General features: G+C 51.4%; 1 protein-coding gene across 1 annotated transcript in view; it reads left to right on the top strand.

Moving 5' to 3' along the window:
* LOC122371214 overlaps nt 1–23340 on the top strand; it is an 85388-nt gene extending 62048 nt beyond the window's left edge. The window contains exon 9 of the mRNA XM_043347364.1: nt 22758–23340. Within this exon, the coding sequence (XP_043203299.1) occupies nt 22758–22784 (27 nt within the window). The 3' untranslated portion in view covers nt 22785–23340. The remainder of the gene's footprint in view (nt 1–22757) is intronic.
* The last annotated feature ends 1405 nt before the right edge of the window (nt 23341–24745 follow it).

The raw sequence follows: 24745 nt of genomic DNA, 5'->3' as shown, positions 1-24745 counted from the left end.
CGACTGCGCAGGTGGCAGCACCTCCCCCGACTGTTAATTTACGGCGGCCGGGCCGGGCGCCGGCTGCCGGGATCTCCGGAACGGCGGTAGCCTGCTCATCTTCGCACGCGCATTCAGCGGCGGCTTGTCGATTTTTCGAGTGTCGGCTGCCGATCTCCCGAGAGCCGGCCACCTGTCAGCCGCCGCTCGGCTCTGTGTTAAGCATATGGTGACGGCGAATTTCTCCGGAATGGAGGGACCGCCATCGAGTTTATCACGTGAATTCAGCCGCATTCCATGTCACGCGCAATGCTGAAGAGATATGTGTGCACGCAGATATCTCGTAAGCCCTAAGAGAAAAAGCTCGCTGCGAAAACTGAGCGTTTCAAAAAACCCGCAATCCTACTCAAATGGTATATTAAACAAGATATTACTTGCTCGCTGTCGCTCACGTGATTGGCCATAAAATTTGGAATCGATTGGTGCTTATCCCGTGTTAATCGGACGTCTAGAAGCTTAGATATTCGCGAAAAACTTGCTGAACTTGCAAAAGTACTTGGTACTTGCTTGTTACTTGCCAAAGTACTCAGTACTTGCCAAAGTACTTGGTACTTGCTTGGTATTGGCATAAGTACTCGGTGTTTGCCAAAGTACCTGGTACTTGCTTGGTATTTGCAAAAGTACTTGGTACTTGCTTGGTACTTGTAAAAGTACTTGGTACTTGCTTGGTACTTGCAAAGATACTTTGTACTTGCTTAGTACTTGCAAAGGTACTTGGTACTTGCCTGGTACTTCGGGATAGTTTTCTACTTCGGGATAGTTCCGTGTTCGTCAGGTAGGAAAACTTGCCACTCTATTACAGGCTGCCCCCCCCCCCAAGGTCCACCTCCCAAGTTTGTGATCGATCGGTGCTTGTCCGGTGTCGATCTGACATCTAGAATCTGAGATATAAGTATCAACGAAATACTGTCAGCCGCCAGTGACGTCATATGAACTCTTAGCCACCAGTGACGTCACGGCGACTGTCTGCCGCTCCGCCGTTTCTGTGGCCTGGCCGCTGGGGGCCGGCCGCTAGGTGGCATGAGATGCTGCCGCCAGCTGGCAGCACCTGTCAAGCGTGCGTGCCGGCCGACTGCGCAGGTGGCAGCACCTGCCCCGACTGGGCAATCGGCCGCCCATCTCCCCACCCCGCCCCCACCCAGCTGGCCGCCAGACCGTGGGAACGACTCGGCTCAGCGCTGCCGGCCGCTGAACGGGGAAACCCCGCCCCGCCGCCCGCCGCCCGACACACTGCCGCCGGGCCGGCCGGTGGAATTTTCCAGCCGTCTCTCCGGAACGGCGGTAGCCCGCTCATCTTCGCACGCGCATTCAGCGGCGGCTTGTCGATTTTTCGAGTGTCGGCTGCCGATCTCCCGAGAGCCGGCCACCTGTCAGCCGCCGCTCGGCTCTGTGTTAAGCATATGGGGACGGCGAATTTCTCCCGGAGGGAAGCACCTCGCTCACAAAAGCACGTGAATCAGCCGCATTCCTGTGAGGCGCGCAATGTTGAAGAGATATGTGTGCACGCAGCTATCTCGCAGGCCCTAAGAGAAAAAGCTCGCTGCAAAAACTGAGCGTTTCAAATAACGCCAAATCCTAGTCAAATAGTATACTATACAAGATATCTTGGCTCGCTCCGCGTCGCTTTGGCAATCAAAGTATGAGGGAGAAAATTTGGGATCGATTGGTGTTCGTCCCGTGTTAATCGGACGTCTAGAAGCTTAGATATTCACGAAAAACTTGTTGAACCTGCCAAAGTACCTGCCAGCTTGCTGTATCACCTGCTACTTGGTAATGTACTGAAAACTTGCTAATGTACTGAAAACCTGCCAAAGTACTTGGTATTTACTTGCCTAAATACCGCAAAGAACTTGTTCCTTTCCGACGTTTAAATCAGACGTCTTTAGTCGATCAAAGACTTTGCGAATTTGCCTTGGTCTCAGATAATTTTGATTTGTTCCAATGAATTATTTGTAATTTGAATTATACTTGTTCCCAATTTGTATTTTGTTTCACCTACCTATCATTTCTAACTTGTTTTAGCGTCCTACCTATTAAGCGATTACACATACGTAGAGAGAGCCGGTGGGTGGTTATAATGCAATACCCTGCACGGTGAACAGCTTGCGAGTTTTACAGCGGTGCGATTGCTGGGGCTTATCGCTGACAGAAAAGGGTAAATACAGTAAATACAGATGGCTGTGTTGGATCCCTTTGCTTTTGCCCAACATTCAGCGTTGGAATTGTGGCTTTACCGTCCCTCTTATCAAAGTTATCTAACTTTTTGTAGCTTCGTCAGGTTAGACACGACGCGCGTGACCTCTGGCGGCCGCTGGCGGAACTACCGCGCACGGCCCGCACACGGGCCTGGCGGCCGCCAGTGGAACTACTGCGCAGGTGGCAGCACCTACCCGTGGAGAAGCGGCTGGCAATCGGCCGCCCCACTCCCCACCCCGCCCCCACCCAGCTGGCCGCCAGACCGTGGGAACGACTCGGCTCAGCGCTGCCGGCCGCTGGACGGGGAAACCCCGCCCCGCCGCCCGCCGCCCAACACACTGCCGCCGGGCCGGCCGGTGGAATTTTCCAGCCGTCTCTCCGGAACGGCGGCACCCCGCTCATCTTCGCACGCGCATTCAGCGGCGGCTTGTCGATTTTTCGAGTGTCGGCTGCCGATCTCCCGAGAGCCGGCCACCTGTCAGCCGCCGCTCGGCTCCGTGTTAAGCATATGGGGACGGCGAATTTCTCCCGGAGGGAAGCACCTCGCTCACAAAAGCACGTGAATCAGCCGCATTCCTGTGTGGCGCGCAATGCTGAAGAGATATGTGTTTCCGCGGGTATCTCGCAGGCCCTAAGAGAAAAAGCTCGCTGCAAAAACTCAGCGCTTCAAAAAACCCGCAATCCTACTCAAATGGATATTTAAACAAGATATCTTGCGCTCGCTCCGCATCGCTTTGGCCATAAAAAGATTCGGGAGAAAATTTGGGACCGATTGGTGTTCGTCCCGTGTTGATCGGACGTCTAGAAGCTTAGATATTCGCGAAAAACTTTTTGAACCTGCCAGAATACCTGCCAGCTTGCTGTTTGAGCTTGCCAGAATACCTGCCAGCTTGCTGTATCACCTGCTACTTGGTAGTGTAGGTACTGAAAACTTGCTAATGTACTGAAAACCTGCCAAAATACTTGGTATTTACTTGCCTAAATACCGCGAAAATCTTGTAACATTTTGACATTTAATCAGACGACGATCAATAATTTGGTGGCAGATCGCTTTGTTGAATTAGCAATGATTTGCTTACAATTTGAGCTAAGATGCCTACTTATTTGCAAAGCGTTTCACCTACCTACCTATTATTCCCATGCGTCCTACCTATCTGGCGGTTATACCTGTTGTGAGCCGGTGGATGGTTATAATGGAATACCCTGCACGGTGAACAGCTTGCGAGTTTTACAGCGGTGCGATTGCTGGGGCTTATTGCTGACTGAACAGGGTAAATACAGTAAATACAGATGGCTGTGTTGGATCCCTTTGCTTTTGCCCAACATTCAGCGTTGGAATTGTGGCTTTACCGTCCCTCTTACTAAAGTTATCTAACTTTTTGTAGCTTCGTTAGGTTAGACGCGACGCGCGTGGCGATATCCATCTGGCGGCCGCTGGCGGAACTACCGCGCACGGCCCGCTTGCCGCACGGGCCTGGCGGCCGCCAGTGGAACTACTGCGCAGGTGGCAGCACCTGCCCGTGGAGAAGCGGCTGGCAATCGGCCGCCCCACTCCCCACCCCGCCCCCACCCAGCTGGCCGCCAGACCGTGGGAACGACTCGGCTCAGCGCTGCCGGCCGCTGGACGGGGAAACCCCGCCCCGCCGCCCGCCGCCCGACACACTGCCGCCGGGCCGGCCGGTGGAATTTTCCAGCCGTCTCTCCGGAACGGCGGTAGCCTGCTCATCTTCGCACGCGCATTCAGCGGCGGCTTGTCGATTTTTCGAGTGTCGGCTGCCGATCTCCCGAGAGCCGGCCACCTGTCAGCCGCCGCTCGGCTCTGTGTTAAGCATATGGTGACGGCGAATTTCTCCGGAATGGAGGGACCGCCATCGAGTTTGTCACGTGAATTCAGCCGCATTCCATGTCACGCGCAATGCTGAAGAGATATGTGTGCACGCAGATATCTCGTAAGCCCTAAGAGAAAAAGCTCGCTGCGAAAACTGAGCGTTTCAAAAAACCCGCAATCCTACTCAAATAGTATACTATACAAGATATCTTGCGCTCGCTCCGCTTTGCTTTGGCAATCAAAGTATGAGGGAGAAAATTTGGGATCGATTGGTGTTCGTCCCGTGTTAATCGGACGTCTAGAAGCTTAGATATTCACGAAAAACTTGTTGATCTTGCCAAAGTACCTGCCAGCTTGCTGTATCACCTGCTACTTGGTAATGTACGACGTCTTTAGACGACCAAAGACTTTGCGAATTTATCTTGATCTCAGATAGTTTTGATTTGTCTCAATGAATTGTTTGCAATTTGGGTTATGCTTATTCCCAAACCGTATCTTGTTTCACCTACCTATCATTTCTCTGTTGCTTTTCGCGTCCTACCTATTAAGCGATTATACATACGTTGAGGGAGCCGGTGGGTGGTTATAATGCAATACCCTGCACGGTGAACAGCTTGCGAGTTTTACAGCGGTGCGATTGCTGGGGCTTATCGCTGACAGAAAAGGGTAAATAGAGTAAATACAGATGGCTGTGTTGGATCCCTTTGCTTTTGCCCAACATTCAGCGTTGGAATTGTGGCTTTACCGTCCCTCTTATAAAAGTTATCTAACTTTTTGTAGCTTCGTCGGGTTAGACACGACGCGCGTGACCTCTGGCGGCCGCTGGCGGAACTACCGCGCACGGCCCGCACACGGGCCTGGCGGCCGCCAGTGGAACTACTGCGCAGGTGGCAGCACCTGCCCGTGGAGAACCGGCTGGCAATCGGCCGCCCCACTCCCCACCCCGCCCCCACCCAGCTGGCCGCCAGACCGTGGGAACGACTCGGCTCAGCGCTGCCGGCCGCTGGATGGGGAAACCCCGCCCCGCCGCCCGCCGCACGACACACTGCCGCCGGGCCGGCCGGTGGAATTTTCCAGCCGTCGGCCGGTGATTTTTCTCCGGAATGGAGGGACCGCCATCGAGTTTGTCACGTGAATCAGCCGCATTCCTGTGTGGCGCGCAATGCTGAAGAGATATGTGTTTCCGCGGGTATCTCGCAGGCCCTAAGAGAAAAAGCTCGCTGCAAAAACTCAGCGCTTCAAAAAACCCGGAATCCTACTCAAATGGATAATTAAACAAGATATCTTGGCTCGCTCCGCGTCGCGTTCGCCATAAAATGATTAAGGAGAAAATTTGGGACCGATTGGTGTTTGCCCCGTGTTGATCGGACGTCTAGAAGCTTAGATATTCGCGAAAAACTTGCTGAACTTGCAAAAGTACTTGGTACTTGCTTGGTACTTGCCAAAGTACTCGGTACTTGCCAAAGTACTTGGTACTTGCTTGGTATTTGCATAAGTACTCGGTATTTGCCAAAGTACTTGGTACTTGCTTGGTATTTCCATACGTACTTGGTACTTGCTTGGTACTTGTAAAAGTACTTGGTACTTGCTTGGTACTTGCGAAAGTACTTGGTACTTGCACTCGCCCCCCCGTTCCCCCGACTCTACTCCCACACCTACCCCTCGGGATAATTCCGGGTTCGTCGGGTAGGAAAACTTGCCACTCTACTCCCCCCCCCCCCCCACAGAGCCATTTGGTATCGATCGGTGTTGATCCCGTGTCAATCGGTCGTCAATAAGCCGAGATATGCACGGCGAATTATTTCAATCGGCGTCGATCAGAATCTTCAGAACGGAGGGACCCACAGTCATTTCTGGCCGTATCTCACTTTTCCGAGATGTACGTCAAACTACGTATTTAAAACTACATATTCTACAGCCGAATCTTCCAACTGGGGGTACCTCAGACCGTGGGAACGACTCGGCTCAGCACTGCCGCACGCGCATTCAGCGGCGGCTTGTCGATTTTTCGAGTGTCGGCTGCCGATCTCCCGAGAGCCGGCCACCTGTCAGCCGCCGCTCGGCTCTGTGTTAAGCATATGGGGACGGCGAATTTCTCCCGGAGGGAAGCACCTCGCTCACAAAAGCACGTGAATCAGCCGCATTCCTTGTTATCGTCTAATGCTTAAGAGATATGTGTGTACGCAGCTATCTCGCAAGCCCTAACAGGAAAAGCTCGCTGCAAAAACTCAGCGCTTCAAAAAACCCGCAATCCTACTCAAATGGATATTTAAACAAGATATTACTTGCTCGCTGTCGCTCACGTGATTGGCCATAAAATTTGGAATCGATTGGTGCTTATCCCGTGTTAATCGGACGTCTAGAAGCTTAGATATTCGCGAAAAACTTGCTGAACTTGCAAAAGTACTTGGTACTTGCTTGTTACTTGCCAAAGTACTCAGTACTTGCCAAAGTACTTGGTACTTGCTTGGTATTGGCATAAGTACTCGGTATTTGCCAAAGTACTTGGTACTTGCTTGGTATTTGCAAAAGTACTTGGTACTTGCTTGGTACTTGTAAAAGTACTTGGTACTTGCTTGGTACTTGCAAAGATACTTTGTACTTGCTTAGTACTTGCAAAGGGACTTGGTACTTGCCTGGTACTTCGGGATAGTTTTCTACTTCGGGATAGTTCCGTGTTCGTCAGGTAGGAAAACTTGCCACTCTATTACAGGCTGCCCCCTCCCCCCCCCCAAGGTCCACCTCCCAAGTTTGTGATCGATCGGTGCTTGTCCGGTGTCGATCTGACATCTAGAATCTGAGATATAAGTATCAACGAAATACTGTCAGCCGCCAGTGACGTCATATGAACTCTTAGCCACCAGTGACGTCACGGCGACTGTCTGCCGCTCCGCCGTTTCTGTGGCCTGGCCGCTGGGGGCCGGCCGCTAGGTGGCATGAGATGCTGCCGCCAGCTGGCAGCACCTGTCAAGCGTGCGTGCCGGCCGACTGCGCAGGTGGCAGCACCTGCCCCGACTGGGCAATCGGCCGCCCATCTCCCCACCCCGCCCCTACCCAGCTGGCCGCCAGACCGTGGGAACGACTCGGCTCAGCGCTGCCGGCCGATGGACGGGGAAACCCCCCCCCCGCCGCCCGCCGCCCGCCACACTGCCGCCGGGCCGGCCGGTGGAATTTTCCAGCCGTCGGCCGGCCGCCGGCTGCCGAGATCTGCGGAACGGCGGTACCCACGCTCATCTTCGCACGCGCATTCAGCGGCGGCTTGTCGATTTTTCGAGTGTCGGCTGCCGATCTCCCGAGAGCCGGCCACCTGTCAGCCGCCGCTCGGCTCTGTGTTAAGCATATGGGGACGGCAAATTTCTCCCGGAGGGAAGTACCTCGCTCACAATCGCACGTGAATTCAGCCGCATTCCATGTCACGCGCAATGTTGAAGAGATATGTGTTTCCGCGGGTATCTCGCAAGCCCTAACAGGAAAAGCTCGCTGCGAAAACTGAGCGTTTCAAAAAACCCGCAATCCTACTCAAATAGTATACTATACAAGATATCTTGGCTCGCTACGCGTCGCGTTGGCCATAAAATGATTAAGGAGAAAATTTGGGACCGATTGGTGTTTGTCCCGTGTTGATCGGACGTCTAGAAGCTTAGATATTCGCGAAAAACTTGTTGAACTTGCCAAAATACCTGCCAGCTTGCTGTATCACCTGCTACTTGGTAATGTACTGAAAATTTGCTAATGTACTGAAAACCTGCCAAAGGTATTTACTTGCCTAAATACCGCAAAGAACTTGTTCTAAAATACTTGGTATTTACTTGCCTAAATACCGCAAAGAACTTATTCCTTTCCGACGTTTAAATCAGACGTCTTAAGACGACCAAAGACTTTCCAAATTTTTCTTGGTCTCAGTTCGTTTTGATTTGTTTTCAATGAATTGTTTGCAATTTGAGTTATGCTTAATTCCAATTCGTATTTTGTTTCACCTACCTATCATTTCTCACTTGTTTTATGCGTCCTACCTATTAAGCGATTACACTTACGTTGAAAGAGCCGGTGGGTGGTTATAATGCAATACCCTGCACGGTGAACAGCTTGCGAGTTTTGCAGCGGTGCGATTGCTGGGGCTTATCGCTGACTGAAAAGGGTAAATACAGTAAATACAGATGGCTGTGTTGGATCCCTTTGCTTTTGCCCAACATTCAGCGTTGGAATTGTGGCTTTACCGTCCCTCTTATTAAAGTTATCTAACTTTTTGTAGCTTCGTCAGGTTAGACACGACGCGCGGGGCGATATGCATCTGGCGGCCGCACGCGGAACTACCGCGCACGGCGGCTCTGGCCGGACGACTGCACAGGTGGCAGCACCTGCCCACATTTCACACCGCCGCCGGGCCGGCCGGTGGAATTTTCCAGCCGTCGGCCGGCCGGTGGCCGGCGAATTCCTCCCGGAGGGAAGCACCTCGCTCACAAAAGCACGTGAATCAGCCGCATTCCTGTGTGGCGCGCAATGCTGAAGAGATATGTGTGTACGCAGCTATCTCGCAAGCCCTAACAGGAAAAGCTCGCTGCAAAAACTGAGCAATTAAAAAAACCCGCAATCCTACTCAAATAGTATATTTAATTAAAATACTTGGTATTTACTTGCCTAAATACCGCGAAAAACTTGTAACTTTTTGTCGTTTAAATCAGACGACGATCAATTACCGCGAAAAACTTGTAACTTTTTGTCGTTTAAATCAGACGACGATCAATAATTTAGTCTCAGATCACTTTATCGAATTTTCAATTATTTATTTACAAATTGAACTGGTTTTCCTACCTATTAGATATGCATCCTACCTATTTGAAATGCGTTTCACCTACCTATCTATTATTTCCCACTTGCCTTTCGCGTGCTACCTATCGTGCGGTTATACCTGCATAATAATAGCCGGTGGATGCTTATAATGCAACACCCTGCACGGTGAACAGCTTGCGAGTTTTACAGCGGTGCGATTGCTGGGGCTTATTGCTGACTGAAAAGGGTAAATACGGTAAATACAGATGGCTGTGTTGGAACCCTTTGCTTTTGCCCAACATTCAGCGTTGGAATTGTGGCTTTACCGTCTCTCTTATTAAAGTTAGCTAACTTTTTGTAGATTCGTAAGGTTTGAAGCGACGCGCGTGGCGGTATCCATCTGGCGGCCGCACGCGGACCTACCGCGCACGGCGGCTCTGGCCGGACGACTGCACAGGTGGCAGCACCTGCCCCGACTGGGCATTTACGGCGACCCCGGCCGGCCGCCGGCTGCAGTGCCTGGATCTCCGGAACGGCGGTACCTCGCTCATTTTCGCTCGTGCATTCAGCGGCGGGTTGTCGATTTTTCGAGTGTCGGCTGCCGATCTCCCGAGAGCCGGCCACCTGTCAGCCGCCGCTCGGCTCTGTGTTAAGCATATGGGAACGGCGAATTTCTCCCGGAGGGAAGCACCTCGCTCACAATCGCACGTGAATTCAGCCGCATTCCATGTCACGCGCAATGTTGAAGAGATATGTGTTTCCGCGGGTATCTCGCAAGCCCTAACAGGAAAAGCTCGCTGCAAAAACTGAGCGTTTCAAAAAACCCGCAATCCTACTCAAATAGTATACTATACAAGATATCTTGGCTCGCTACGCGTCGCGTTGGCCATAAAATGATTAAGGAGAAAATTTGGGACCGATTGGTGTTTGTCCCGTGTTGATCGGACGTCTAGAAGCTTAGATATTCACGAAAAACTTGTTGAACTTGCCAAAGTACCTGCCAGCTTACTGTATCACCTGCTACTTGGTAATGTACTGAAAACTTGCTAATATACTGAAAACCAAAGTACTTGGTATTTACTTGCCTAAATACCGCAAAGAACTTGTTTCTTTCCGACGTTTAAATCAGACGTCTTAAGACGACCAAAGACTTTTCAAATTTCCCTTGGTCTCAGTTCGTTTTGATTTGTTTTCAATGAATTGTTTGCAATTTGAGATATGCGTATTACCAATTCGTATTTTTTTTCACCTACCTATCAATTCTCACTTGATTATTGCGTCCTACCTATTAAGCGATTACACTTACGTTGAAAGAGCCGGTGGGTGGTTATAATGCAATACCCTGCACGGTGAACAGCTTGCGAGTTTTGCAGCGGTGCGATTGCTGGGGCTTATCGCTGACTGAAAAGGGTAAATACAGTAAATACAGATGGCTGTGTTGGATCCCTTTGCTTTTGCCCAACATTCAGCGTTGGAATTGTGGCTTTACCGTCCCTCTTATTAAAGTTATCTAACTTTTTGTAGCTTCGTCAGGTTAGACACGACGCGCGCGGCGGTATCCATCTGTCGGCCGCTGGCGGAACTACCGCGCACGGCCCGCTTGCCGCACGGGCCTGGCGGCCGCCAGTGGAACTACTGCGCAGGTGGCAGCACCTGCCCGTGGAGAAGCGGCTGGCAATCGGCCGCCCCACTCCCCACCCCGCCCCCACCCAGCTTGCCGCCAGACCGTGGGAACGACTCGACTCAGCACTGCCGCACGCGCATTCAGCGGCGGGTTGTCGATTTTTCGAGTGTCGGCTGCCGATCTCCCGAGAGCCGGCCACCTGTCAGCCGCCGCTCGGCTCTGTGTTAAGCATATGGGGTATCTCACTTTTCCGAGATGTACGTCAAACTACGTATTTAAAACTACATATTCTACAGTCGAATCTTCCAACTGGGGGTACCTCACTCACAATCGCACGTGAATTCAGCCGCATTCCATGTCACGCGCAATGCTGAAGAGATATGTGTGCACGCAGATATCTCGCAAGCCCTAAGAGAAAAAGCTCGCTGCAAAAACTGAGCGTTTAAAAAAACCCGCAATCCTAGTCAAATAGTATACTATACAAGATATCTTGCGCTCGCTCCGCGTCGCTTTGGCAATCAAAGTATGAGGGAGAAAATTTGGGATCGATTGGTGTTCGTCCCGTGTTAATCGGACGTCTAGAAGCTTAGATATTCGCGAAAAACTTGTTGAACTTTCCAGAATACCTGCCAGCTTGCTGTTTGAACTTGCCAGAATACCTGCCAGCTTGCTGTATCACCTGCTACTTGGTAGTGTAGGTACTGAAAACTTGCTAATGTACTGAAAACCTGCCAAAGTACTTGGTATTTACTTGCCTAAATACCGCGAAAATCTTTTAACTTTTTGACGTTTAAATCAGACGACGATCAATAATTTGGTGGCAGATCGCTTTGTTGAATTAGCCATGATTTGCTTACAATTTGAGCTAAGATGCCTACTTAATTGAAATGCGTTTCACCTACCTGCCTATTATTCCCCTCTTGCTTTATGTGTCCTACCTATCTTGCGGTTATACCTGTTGTGAGCCGGTGGATGGTTATAATGGAATACCCTGCACGGTGAACAGCTTGCGAGTTTTACAGCGGTGCGATTGCTGGGGCTTATTGCTGACTGAACAGGGTAAATACAGTAAATACAGATGGCTGTGTTGGATCCCTTTGCTTTTGCCCAACATTCAGCGTTGGAATTGTGGCTTTACCGTCCCTCTTATTAAAGTTATCTAACTTTTTGTAGCTTCGTTAGGTTAGACGCGACGCGCGTGGCGATATCCATCTGGCGGCCGCTGGCGGAACTACCGCGCACGGCCCGCTTGCCGCACGGGCCTGGCGGCCGCCAGTGGAACTACTGCGCAGGTGGCAGCACCTGCCCGTGGAGAAGCGGCTGGCAATCGGCCGCCCCACTCCCCACCCCGCCCCCACCCAGCTGGCCGCCAGACCGTGGGAACGACTCGGCTCAGCGCTGCCGGCCGCTGGACGGGGAGACCCCGCCCCGCCGCCCGCCGCCCGACACACTGCCGCCGGGCCGGCCGGTGGAATTTTCCAGCCGTCTCTCCGGAACGGCGGTACCCCGCTCATCTTCGCACGCGCATTCAGCGGCGGCTTGTCGATTTTTCGAGTGTCGGCTGCCGATCTCCCGAGAGCCGGCCACCTGTCAGCCGCCGCTCGGCTCTGTGTTAAGCATATGGGGACGGCGAATTTCTCCCGGAGGGAAGCACCTCGCTCACAAAAGCACGTGAATTCAGCCGCATTCCATGTCACGCGCAATGCTGAAGAGATATGTCTGCACGCAGATATCTCGCAAGCCCTAAGAGAAAAAGCTCGCTGCAAAAACTCAGCGCTTCAAAAAACCCGCAATCCTACTCAAATAGTATATTATACAAGATATCTTGCGCTCGCTCCGCGTCGCTTTGGTAATCAAAGTATGAGGGAGAAAATTTGGGATCGATTGGTGTTTTTCCGGTGACGATCGGACGTCTAGAAGCTTCGATATTCGCGAAAAACATGCTGAACTTGATAAAGTACTTGGTACTTGCTTGGTACTTGCCAAAGTACTCGGTACTTGCCAAAGTACTTGGTACTTGCTTGGTATTTGCATAAGTACTCGGTATTTGCCAAAGTACTTGGTACTTGCTTGGTATTTGCAAAAGTACTTGGTACTTGCTTGGCACTTGTAAAAGTACTTGGTACTTGCTTGGTACTTGCAAAGATACTTTGTACTTGCTTAGGACTTGCAAAGTTACTTGGTACTTGCCTGGTACTACGGGATAGTTTTCTACCTCGGGATAGTTCCGTGTTCGTCAGGTAGGAAAACTTGCCACTCTATTCTAGGCTGCTGTCCCCTCCCTCCCCCCCCCCCCCAGGTCCACCGCCCAAGTTTGTGATCGATCGGTGCTTGTCCGGTGTCGATCTGACATCTAGAATCTGAGATATAAGTATCAACGAAATGCTGTCAGTCGCCAGTGACGTCATATGAACTGTTGGCCACCAGTGACGTCACGGCGACTTTCTGCCGCTCCGCCGTTTCTGTCGCCTGGCCGCTGGGGGCCGGCCGCTAGGTGGCATGAGATGCTGCCGCCAGCTGGCAGCACCTATCAAGCGTGCGTGCCGGTCGACTGCGCAGGTGGCAGCACCTCCCCGACTGTTCATTTACGGCGGCCAGGCCGGCCGCCGGCTGCCGCGATCTCCGGAACGGCAGTAGCCCGCTCATCTTCGCACGCGCATTCAGCGGCGGCTTGTCGATTTTTCGAGTGTCGGCTGCCGATCTCCCGAGAGCCGGCCACCTGTCAGCCGCCGCTCGGCTCTGTGTTAAGCATATGGGGACGGCGAATTTCTCCCGGAGGGAAGCACCTCGCTCACAAAAGCACGTGAATCAGCCGCATTCCTGGTCATCGTCTAATGCTTAAGAGATATGTGTGTACGCAGCTATCTCGCAAGCCCTAAGAGAAAAAGCTCGCTGCAAAAACTCGGCGTTTCAAAAAACCCGCAATCCTACTCAAATGGATAATTAAACAAGATATCTTGCGCTCGCTCCGCGTCGCTTTGGCCATAAAAAGATTTAGGAGAAAATTTGGGATCGAATGGTGTTTTTCCGGTGACGATCGGACGTCTAGAAGCTTCGATATTGGCGAAAAACTTGCTGAACTTGCAAAAGTACTTGATACTTGCTTGGTACTTGCCAAAGTACTCGGTACTTGCCAAAGTACTTGGTACTTGCTTGTTATTTGCATAAGTACTCGGTATTTGCCAAAGTACTTGGTACTTGCTTGGTATTTGCATAAGTACTTGGTACTTGCTTGGTACTTGTAAAAGTACTTGGTACTTGCTTGGTACTTGCAAAGATACATTGTACTTGCTTAGAACTTGCAAAGTTACTTGGTACTTGCCTGGTACTTCGGGATAGTTTTCTACCTCGGGATAGTTCCGTGTTCGTCAGGTAGGAAAACTTGCCACTCTATTCCAGGCTGCTGCCCCCTCCCTCCCCCCCCCCAGGTCCACCGCCTAAGTTTGTGATCGATCGGTGCTTGTCCGGTGTCGATCTGACATCTAGAATCTGAGATATAAGCATCAACGAAATGCTGTCAGTCGCCAGTGACGTCCTATGAACTGTTGGCCACCAGTGACGTCACGGCGACTTTCTGCCGCTCCGCCGTTTCTGTTGCCTGGCCGCTGGGGGCCAGCCGCTAGGTGGCATGAGATGCTGCCGCCAGCTGGCAGCACCTATCAAGCGTGCGTGCCGGCCGACTGTGCAGGTGGCAGCACCTGCCCCGACACCTGCCGGTGGAGAAGCGGCTGGCAATCGGCCGCCCCACTCCCCACCCCGCCCCCACCCAGCTGGCCGCCAGACCGTGGGAACGACTCGGCTCAGCGCTGCCGGCCGATGGACGGGGAAACCCCGCCCCGCCGCCCGCCGCCCGCCACACTGCCGCCGGGCCGGCCGGTGGAATTTTCCAGCCGTCGGCCGTTCGCCGGCTGCCGAGATCTGCGGAACGGCGGTACCCACGCTCATCTTCGCACGCGCATTCAGCGGCGGCTTGTCGATTTTTCGAGTGTCGGCTGCCGATCTCCCGTGAGCCGGCCACCTGTCAGCCGCCGCTCGGCTCTGTGTTAAGCATATGGGGACGGCGAATTTCTCCCGGAGGGAAGCACCTCGCTCACAAAAGCACGTGAATCAGCCGCATTCCTGTGTGGCGCGCAATGCTGAAGAGATATGTGTTTCCGCGGGTATCTCGCAGGCCCTAAGAGAAAAAGCTCGCTGCAAAAACTCAGCGCTTCAAAAAACCCGCAATCCTACTCAAATGGATAATTACACAAGATATCTTGCGCTCGCTCCGCGTCGCTTTGGTAATCAAAGTATGAGGGAGAAAATTTGGGATCGATTGGTGTTTTTCCGGTGACGATCGGACGTCTAGAAGCTTCGATATTCGCGAAAAACATGCTGAACTTGATAAAGTACTTGGTACTTGCTTGGTACTTGCCAAAGTACTCGGTACTTGCCAAAGTACTTGGTACTTGCTTGGTATTTGCATAAGTACTCGGTATTTGCCAAAGTACTTGGTACTTGCTTGGTATTTGCAAAAGTACTTGGTACTTGCTTGGCACTTGTAAAAGTACTTGGTACTTGCTTGGTACTTGCAAAGATACTTTGTACTTGCTTAGGACTTGCAAAGTTACTTGGTACTTGCCTGGTACTACGGGATAGTTTTCTACCTCGGGATAGTTCCGTGTTCGTCAGGTAGGAAAACTTGCCACTCTATTCTAGGCTGCTGTCCCCTCCCTCCCCCCCCCCCCCCAGGTCCACCGCCCAAGTTTGTGATCGATCGGTGCTTGTCCGGTGTCGATCTGACATCTAGAATCTGAGATATAAGTATCAACGAAATGCTGTCAGTCGCCAGTGACGTCATATGAACTGTTGGCCACCAGTGACGTCACGGCGACTTTCTGCCGCTCCGCCGTTTCTGTCGCCTGGCCGCTGGGGGCCGGCCGCTAGGTGGCATGAGATGCTGCCGCCAGCTGGCAGCACCTATCAAGCGTGCGTGCCGGTCGACTGCGCAGGTGGCAGCACCTCCCCGACTGTTCATTTACGGCGGCCAGGCCGGCCGCCGGCTGCCGCGATCTCCGGAACGGCAGTAGCCCGCTCATCTTCGCACGCGCATTCAGCGGCGGCTTGTCGATTTTTCGAGTGTCGGCTGCCGATCTCCCGAGAGCCGGCCACCTGTCAGCCGCCGCTCGGCTCTGTGTTAAGCATATGGGGACGGCGAATTTCTCCCGGAGGGAAGCACCTCGCTCACAAAAGCACGTGAATCAGCCGCATTCCTGGTCATCGTCTAATGCTTAAGAGATATGTGTGTACGCAGCTATCTCGCAAGCCCTAAGAGAAAAAGCTCGCTGCAAAAACTCGGCGTTTCAAAAAACCCGCAATCCTACTCAAATGGATAATTAAACAAGATATCTTGGCTCGCTCCGCGTCGCTTTGGCCATAAAAAGATTCGGGAGAAAATTTGGGATCGAATGGTGTTTTTCCGGTGACAATCGGACGTCTAGAAGCTTCGATACTGGCGAAAAACTTGCTGAACTTGCAAAAGTACTTGGTACTTGCTTGGTACTTGCCAAAGTACTCGGTACTTGCCAAAGTACTTGGTACTTGCTTGGTATTTGCATAAGTACTCGGTATTTGCCAAAGTACTTGGTACTTGCTTGGTATTTCCATAAGTACTTGGTACTTGTAAAAGTACTTGGTACTTGCTTGGTACTTGCGAAAGTACTTGGTACTTGTACTCGCCCCCCCCGTTCCCCCGACTCTACTCCCACCCCTACCCCCTCGGGATAATTCCGGGTCCGTCGGGTAGGAAAACTTGCCACTCTATCCCCCCCCCCCGAGCCATTTGGTATCGATCGGTGTTTGTCCCGTGTCAATCGGTCGTCAATAAGCCGAGATATGCACGGCGAATTATTTCAATCGGCGTCGATCAGAATCTTCAGAACGGAGGGACCCACACTCATTTCTGGCCGTATCTCACTTTTCCGAGATGTACGTCAAACTACGTATTTAAAACTACATATTCTACAGCCGAATCTTCAAACTGGGGGTACCTCAGACCGTGGGAACGACTCGGCTCAGGACTGCCGCACGCGCATTCAGCGGCGGCTTGTCGATTTTTCGAGTGTCGGCTGCCGATCTCCCGAGAGCCGGCCACCTGTCAGCCGCCGCTCGGCTCTGTGTTAAGCATATGGGGACGGCGAATTTCTCCCGGAGGGAAGCACCTCGCTCACAATCGCACGTGAATTCAGCCGCATTCCATGTAACGCGCAATGCTGAAGAGATATGTGTGTACGCAGCTATCTCGCAAGCCCTAACAGGAAAAGCTCGCTGCGAAAACTGAGCGTTTCAAAAAACCCGAAATCCTACTCAAATGGATATATAAACAAGATATCTTGCGCTCGCTCCGCGTCGCTTTGGTAATCAAAGTATGAGGGAGAAAATTTGGGATCGATTGGTGTTTTTCCGGTGACGATCGGACGTCTAGAAGCTTCGATATTCGCGAAAAACATGCTGAACTTGATAAAGTACTTGGTACTTGCTTGGTACTTGCCAAAGTACTCGGTACTTGCCAAAGTACTTGGTACTTGCTTGGTATTTGCATAAGTACTCGGTATTTGCCAAAGTACTTGGTACTTGCTTGGTATTTGCAAAAGTACTTGGTACTTGCTTGGCACTTGTAAAAGTACTTGGTACTTGCTTGGTACTTGCAAAGATACTTTGTACTTGCTTAGGACTTGCAAAGTTACTTGGTACTTGCCTGGTACTACGGGATAGTTTTCTACCTCGGGATAGTTCCGTGTTCGTCAGGTAGGAAAACTTGCCACTCTATTCTAGGCTGCTGTCCCCTCCCTCCCCCCCCCCCCCAGGTCCACCGCCCAAGTTTGTGATCGATCGGTGCTTGTCCGGTGTCGATCTGACATCTAGAATCTGAGATATAAGTATCAACGAAATGCTGTCAGTCGCCAGTGACGTCATATGAACTGTTGGCCACCAGTGACGTCACGGCGACTTTCTGCCGCTCCGCCGTTTCTGTCGCCTGGCCGCTGGGGGCCGGCCGCTAGGTGGCATGAGATGCTGCCGCCAGCTGGCAGCACCTATCAAGCGTGCGTGCCGGTCGACTGCGCAGGTGGCAGCACCTCCCCGACTGTTCATTTACGGCGGCCAGGCCGGCCGCCGGCTGCCGCGATCTCCGGAACGGCAGTAGCCCGCTCATCTTCGCACGCGCATTCAGCGGCGGCTTGTCGATTTTTCGAGTGTCGGCTGCCGATCTCCCGAGAGCCGGCCACCTGTCAGCCGCCGCTCGGCTCTGTGTTAAGCATATGGGGACGGCGAATTTCTCCCGGAGGGAAGCACCTCGCTCACAAAAGCACGTGAATCAGCCGCATTCCTGGTCATCGTCTAATGCTTAAGAGATATGTGTGTACGCAGCTATCTCGCAAGCCCTAAGAGAAAAAGCTCGCTGCAAAAACTCGGCGTTTCAAAAAACCCGCAATCCTACTCAAATGGATAATTAAACAAGATATCTTGCGCTCGCTCCGCGTCGCTTTGGCCATAAAAAGATTTAGGAGAAAATTTGGGATCGAATGGTGTTTTTCCGGTGACGATCGGACGTCTAGAAGCTTCGATATTGGCGAAAAACTTGCTGAACTTGCAAAAGTACTTGATACTTGCTTGGTACTTGCCAAAGTACTCGGTACTTGCCAAAGTACTTGGTACTTGCTTGTTATTTGCATAAGTACTCGGTATTTGCCAAAGTACTTGGTACTTGCTTGGTATTTGCATAAGTACTTGGTACTTGCTTGGTACTTGTAAAAGTACTTGGTACTTGCTTGGTACTTGCAAAGATACATTGTACTTGCTTAGAACTTGCAAAGTTACTTGGTACTTGCCTGGTACTTCGGGATAGTTTTCTACCTCGGGATAGTTCCGTGTTCGTCAGGTAGGAAAACTTGCCACTCTATTCCAGGCTGCTGCCCCCTCCCTCCCCCCCCCCCCCCCCCAGGTCCACCGCCTAAGTTTGTGATCGATCGGTGCTTGTCCGGTGTCGATCTGACATCTAGAATCTGAGATATAAGCATCAACGAAATGCTGTCAGTCGCCAGTGACGTCCTATGAACTGTTGGCCACCAGTGACGTCACGGCGACTTTCTGCCGCTCCGCCGTTTCTGTTGCCTGGCCGCTGGGGGCCAGCCGCTAGGTGGCATGAGATGCTGCCGCCAGCTGGCAGCACCTATCAAGCGTGCGTGCCGGCCGACTGTGCAGGTGGCAGCACCTGCCCCGATACCTGCCGGTGGAGAAGCGGCTGGCAATCGGCCGCCCCACTCCCCACCCCGCCCCCACCCAGCTGGCCGCCAGACCGTGGGAACGACTCGGCTCAGCGCTGCCGGCCGATGGACGGGGAAACCCCGCCCCGCCGCCCGCCGCCCGCCACACTGCCGCCGGGCCGGCCGGTGGAATTTTCCAGCCGTCGGCCGTTCGCCGGCTGCCGAGATCTGCGGAACGGCGGTACCCACGCTCATCTTCGCACGCGCATTCAGCGGCGGCTTGTCGATTTTTCGAGTGTCGGCTGCCGATCTCCCGTGAGCCGGCCACCTGTCAGCCGCCGCTCGGCTCTGTGTTAAGCATATGGGGACGGCGAATTTCTCCCGGAGGGAAGCACCTCGCTCACAAAAGCACGTGAATCAGCCGCATTCCTGTGTGGCGCGCAATGCTGAAGAGATATGTGTTTCCGCGGGTATCTCGCAGGCCCTAAGAGAAAAAGCTCGCTGCAAAAACTCAGCGCTTCAAAAAACCCGCAATCCTACTCAAATGGATAATTAAACAAGATATCTTGGCTCGCTACGCGTCGCGTTGGCCATAAAATGATTAAGGAGAAAATTTGGGACCGATTGGTGTTTGTCCCGTGTTGATCGGACGTCTAGAAGCTTAGATATTCGCGAAAAACTTGTTGAACTTGCCAAAATACCTGCCAGCTTGCTGTATCACCTGCTACTTGGTAATGTACTGAAAATTTGCTAATGTACTGAAAACCTGCCAAAGGTATTAACTTGCCTAAATACCGCAAAGAACTTGTTCTAAAATACTTGGTATTTACTTGCCTAAATACCGCAAAGAACTTATTCCTTTCCGACGTTTAAATCAGACGTCTTAAGACGACCAAACACTTTCCAATTTTCCCTTGGTCTCAGTTCGTTTTGATTTGTTTTCAATGATTTGTTTGCAATTTGAGTTATGCTTAATTCCAATTCATATTTTGTATCATCTACCTATCATTTCTCACTTGTTTTATGCGTCCTACCTATTAAGCGATTACCCTTACGTTGAAAGAGCCGGTGGGTGATTATAATGCAATACCGTGCACGGTGAACAGCTTGCGAGTTTTGCAGCGGTGCGATTGCTGGGGCTTATCGCTGACTGAAAAGGGTAAATACAGTAAATACAGATGGCTGTGTTGGATCCCTTTGCTTTTGCCCAACATTCAGCGTTGGAATTGTGGCTTTACCGTCCCTCTTATTAAAGTTATCTAACTTTTTGTAGCTTCGTCAGGTTAGACACGACGCGCGGGGCGATATGCATCTGGCGGCCGCACGCGGAACTACCGCGCACGGCGGCTCTGGCCGGACGACTGCACAGGTGGCAGCACCTGCCCACATTGCACACCGCCGCCGGGCCGGCCGGTGGAATTTTCCAGCCGTCGGCCGGCCGGTGGCCGGCGAATTTCTCCCGGAGGGAAGCACCTTGCTCACAAAAGCACGTGAATCAGCCGCATTCCTGTGTGGCGCGCAATGCTGAAGAGATATGTGTGTACGCAGCTATCTCGCAAGCCCTAACAGGAAAAGCTCGCTGCAAAAACTGAGCAATTCAAAAAACCCGCAGTCCTACTCAAATAGTATATTTAATTAAATTAAATTACGCCATCCCCCTGGCGCAATTTACATCAGTTGTTGGTAAATGCGCCCTTTTGCATGTTTTTGAAAAAGCAACTGTCAGAAGGAAACGAAACATTCTTAATTGATCGGGAGGCTCTTAAATCGTAGCCAATGAGTTCCTCTTTGAAATGGTGAACAGTGCATGCTTACATCTCTAGTGGTTTTCTTACAATTAGCGTTTTTCCTTAAGGTGGCGCAATTCACCCTCCTTCCCCTACTGGAAGGTCGGGCACGCGGATTTATGACCTTACCACTATAAATCCTCTTTGAAATGGTGAACAGTGCATGCTTACATCTCTAGTGGTTTTCTTACAATTAGCGTTTTTCCTTAAGGTGGCGCAATTCACCCTCCTTCCCCTACTGGAAGGTCGGGCACGCGGATTTATGACCTTACCACTATAAAACAATTCGGAAAAGTACAGATACCTACCTCTTGCTTTGAACAAGCATGTGAAACCCAGAGAGCATTTTCAGACTATGACATTTACCCATATAGTTGTGTGGCGGCGGGAGAGAGTAGGTACACCGACCTCTGGAGACCAAAGGTTCCTGGCTTTCAAAATTGGCATCTGAGGGCCGCGCGCGACTCCTGCGGGCTTCGTAACGGCTCTATTGGGGCTCACTCAACCTGCCTAATCCTCATGCTGAAAAGACTGGCCTTGAGCCCTGAGGATTTCATCAGTCTCTGCCAGCCCCAAGACCCACAACGGCTCATGGGGTCTCGATGTCGAAATATGAGGGAATCTACGCGGGACCATCAGGACGTAAAGTGATCTCGATCAGGACCAACGTAAGGCTGTAGAGGAGTCTGCGTAAGCCCTCTGATCTTCAGAAGCCCACCCATGTATGTTTTCACTTAGAGGCCAGATTAGGGCCCTCAGAGACCAGTACAGGGCCTGCAAACTGCAAAGGCCAGTAGTTTGAGACCATCAGAGACCGAGTTGGGCTCTCAGAGGCTAATATGGGTCCTTACTCATTACAGGCCAACATGGGGCCCTCAGATGTCAGCGTGGGGCTCTAAAAGACCGGCATGAGCCGTCGTTGGACCCCAGAGGCCAGCAGAGGGCCCTCAAAGGCCAAGATGGGCCCTCCTCAGAGGCCAATGCAGGCCCTTAGAGGCCGGCATCGGGTCTTTAGCAGCTAGTGCGGGGCCCTCATTGGCACCTAAAGGTTCGTCTTAGGACACCAGAGACAGAAATAAGGCCACCAGAGACCGGTGTGAGACGCTCAGACGCCGGTTGGGGCCCTGAGGCCGGTTAGGGGCCCTCATAGGCCAGATGTGGGGCTTAAGAGGTCGATGTGGGCTCTTAGCGGCCAACGTGGGCGCTTGACCGCCACTAAAGTTCCCTCAGAGGTCAGTGTAGGACGCTCAAAGACCGGTGTGGGAGCTATATTAATAGCTTGGAGTGGGTTTTTTGAGCCTCGTGACGATCGAATAAGGGCCAGGGCCCCATACACCTATGGAGGCCAATCGGTTGTTTGAGGGGGGGGGGGCAAATGATATCATGGCCCCCTTTATTGGCCTTTGGGGGGCATGGCCCTGATGCCCCTCCCCCCCCCACGCGACCGCCACTGTGTACACATTACACACAGGCCTCTGAGATTGCATACTAGCTCATGCAAACTCTATGCAGGCCCCGGAGGTCCCACGCTAATCCTTAAGAAACCAAGCCGGCATACGACGTCACCACCGGGCTTCTGAGGTGCACCGCACCAACCCATGAGGTCTTACTTTAGTGTCGTAGAGCCACGCTCATTTGGCAGGGCCCACCCGCCACTGCCGAAGAGGGTCTCATGCCAGCCATTGCTGGGCCTACGAGAGCCTCAAGTAAACCCACGCTGATATTCCATATAAGATCCGGCCTTACTCGTGAGCCGGTGCCAGCGACGCTGACCGCCAAATTGACAGAATGCGAAGCTGAGCCCACTCATGAGTAAAATTTACGTCCTTTGATGGCGCAAGAAAGAAAATGAAACATACAAAAAGCTTTCTAGGACTTTTGTTCGATCTGAAAGGTGGGGCCAAAAGATAGTATGGCCCCACCTTTCAGCACCAAAGGGGGGGGGCCATGGCCCCCGTGGCCCCCCCCCCCGGGACCGCCTGTGAATGTTTTACAAAATATATGATTAAAATTAAATAATCTTAGTCTACATAATTTAACAATAAATTATGTTTCATACTGAACTATAGACCTAGATTGTGAAATGCTCATTATCATTTTCCATAAACGGCAAAATGATAATGTTTCGCAATTCGCAGTGTTTTGTTGACAATCGTCTCCTTTTTAAATGCGCGATTAAATACGGGGTAGTGAAGGCGTTCCATATAGGTACTTATAAATATTATTGGTTGGTATCCCTCAAGCTAACCGCCATTCTCCATTTGTTTCAGAATTGGAGAAGATCCAGCCGGCGATAGTCCGTCTCTCTGCCCGGCACCGACCGTCCCGTCGAGTCGCACTCCGCCTCGCCCAGCTGTGTTACCCGCAACCCCGTGGCACTTCGACCCAGGCGCATTGTGAGCCCGAGCGCAGAAGTGCATTTATTCGTGCAGCCATTACAGTGTATTGTGAGAGCGAATTTTGTGGCCAGTGACATCAGCCATTTAGGATTCCTCTCGATGTTGTGATTGCAGTTCTCAGACAGGTGTTTTGTGAGTGAGATGCTCAGCATCGCTGATGTTGAGATAACGGTGCTGTGCTTCATATCGCGAGTCTTTTAGCATGTGATATAATTGCTCAGTTCAATGTCCATGGCTGTGCGATGAAGCTTTGCTACCTTTTCAAAGGATATGGCCTTGCCTTGGATCGGTTTACGTCCCACCGCAAGTGCTGGCAATGCGGGTCCCGGTGATGATATATGTGCAACGTGCGTAGGTACAACATGATGCGCTGTGTAATCAAATGATAGCATTGGATGGCTGTATGGTATATTGTGGTTGCACGTTTTGTGGTGAAAATAAAAACGCAAACACATGTGTTCTTTGATTTGCCTGAAGGCAAAACAAACGAGGAGTGTGGATTTGGAAAAGGGCTTTATTGGTTATTGATAAATCCAGCATAGCCTATCTGTTGTTGAACGCATATATACAAAAAAGTTTTACGTTTGTCAGAATAATACCAGGTTGAATTATAAATCAGCGAGGAACATGGATCGCGGTGCAATGACATTTATTGCGGCAGAGCTACGGAGAGAAGCTGATCCCGAACGATTAACGAACAATGTTACCCAAACAAATGCCGCCAATTACGTTTCGGAAGTAAAACCTGCATCTGCAGGTTATCTGGCACAGCTCCTTTGCAGATTCTGACAAAAAATTGGATAAAATGTTTCAAAGCAAAAAGGCATGTGTCGCTCGAAACCCTCCGGAGGCCGAACTTTTAAAGTTAATGAGTGTCACCAGCCGGCCACAAGGAGAGGGATTAGTGACCGGGCGCCTGATACCCGTGTGGGAAGGGTCAGAAATTCAATCTACTTCACCGGTCGAAACAGCGGGATAGCGGACAAGGGGTGGAGGGGGCTCCCTGAGTCTCATTAGTCCTGCGCAGCGGTTAAACGGTCATCGGAGCTCAAAACTTTGGAATTTTAACGATCGGGAAGCCTCAGGTAGCCTAAATGCCGATTATATCGACGCTGGTGAGTCGTGTGCAGGATATGCTGCAAGGTTTAGGCTCACAATTTCCCATACATGGAACATTGCACGTTTAAATCGAGAAAGCCAGGCATTAAAATGACACGTGCATTATACTGCACTTTTGAAACATACAAGAAGTCAATGCTGATTGGTTTCCGAGACATGCAGGAAAATATGTTTTCCTGCACCTTTCGACGTTTTCCTGCACCCCTCGACGTTTTCCTGCACCTCTCAAATATATGACGTCATTATGAATGACGTCACATCATAAAGTTGAAGAGCATCACTTTGCTTCTTATAACTTCATTTTATCTATCGTCTATTTCATTTGATTGGCTTATGATATACCTACCTACATTGTGTTTGATGCAAGGATTTTATCATTTGTCATGAATAAAGTGAAACATCACCATATAAAACTTGAACTTTGACGCTATTTCTTTGTTGCCTCAATTTCTTCAAGGACCTTTTCCATCACACCTTTAAGAACGTCTTCTTTATCTGACTCTATAGCCATGAAAGACTCAACAAGGTTGAAATTGGGGCGTTTTGGTTCCTCCATAACATTTGCAACGCTCCCTAAAATGGTACGCATGTATGGGAAATAGCTTCCTGCCCTGAGCTGGGAAAATTTAATGGTGTCACCTCGTATTGTTAGGTTAATGGAAAGTACCTCGGGCCTACCGGCCCTCGGTACTTTCGATTAAAAACCTCGGTGACACCATTAAATTTTCCCAGCCCCGGGC

The sequence above is a fragment of the Amphibalanus amphitrite genome, unplaced genomic scaffold, assembly GCF_019059575.1.
Source record: "Amphibalanus amphitrite isolate SeventyFive unplaced genomic scaffold, NRLGWU_Aamphi_draft 001216F_arrow, whole genome shotgun sequence".
Lineage (NCBI taxonomy): Eukaryota > Metazoa > Arthropoda > Thecostraca > Balanomorpha > Balanidae > Amphibalanus > Amphibalanus amphitrite.
Note: the sequence above shows the minus strand (reverse complement) of the source record. Positions and strands in the feature narration are given on the sequence as shown.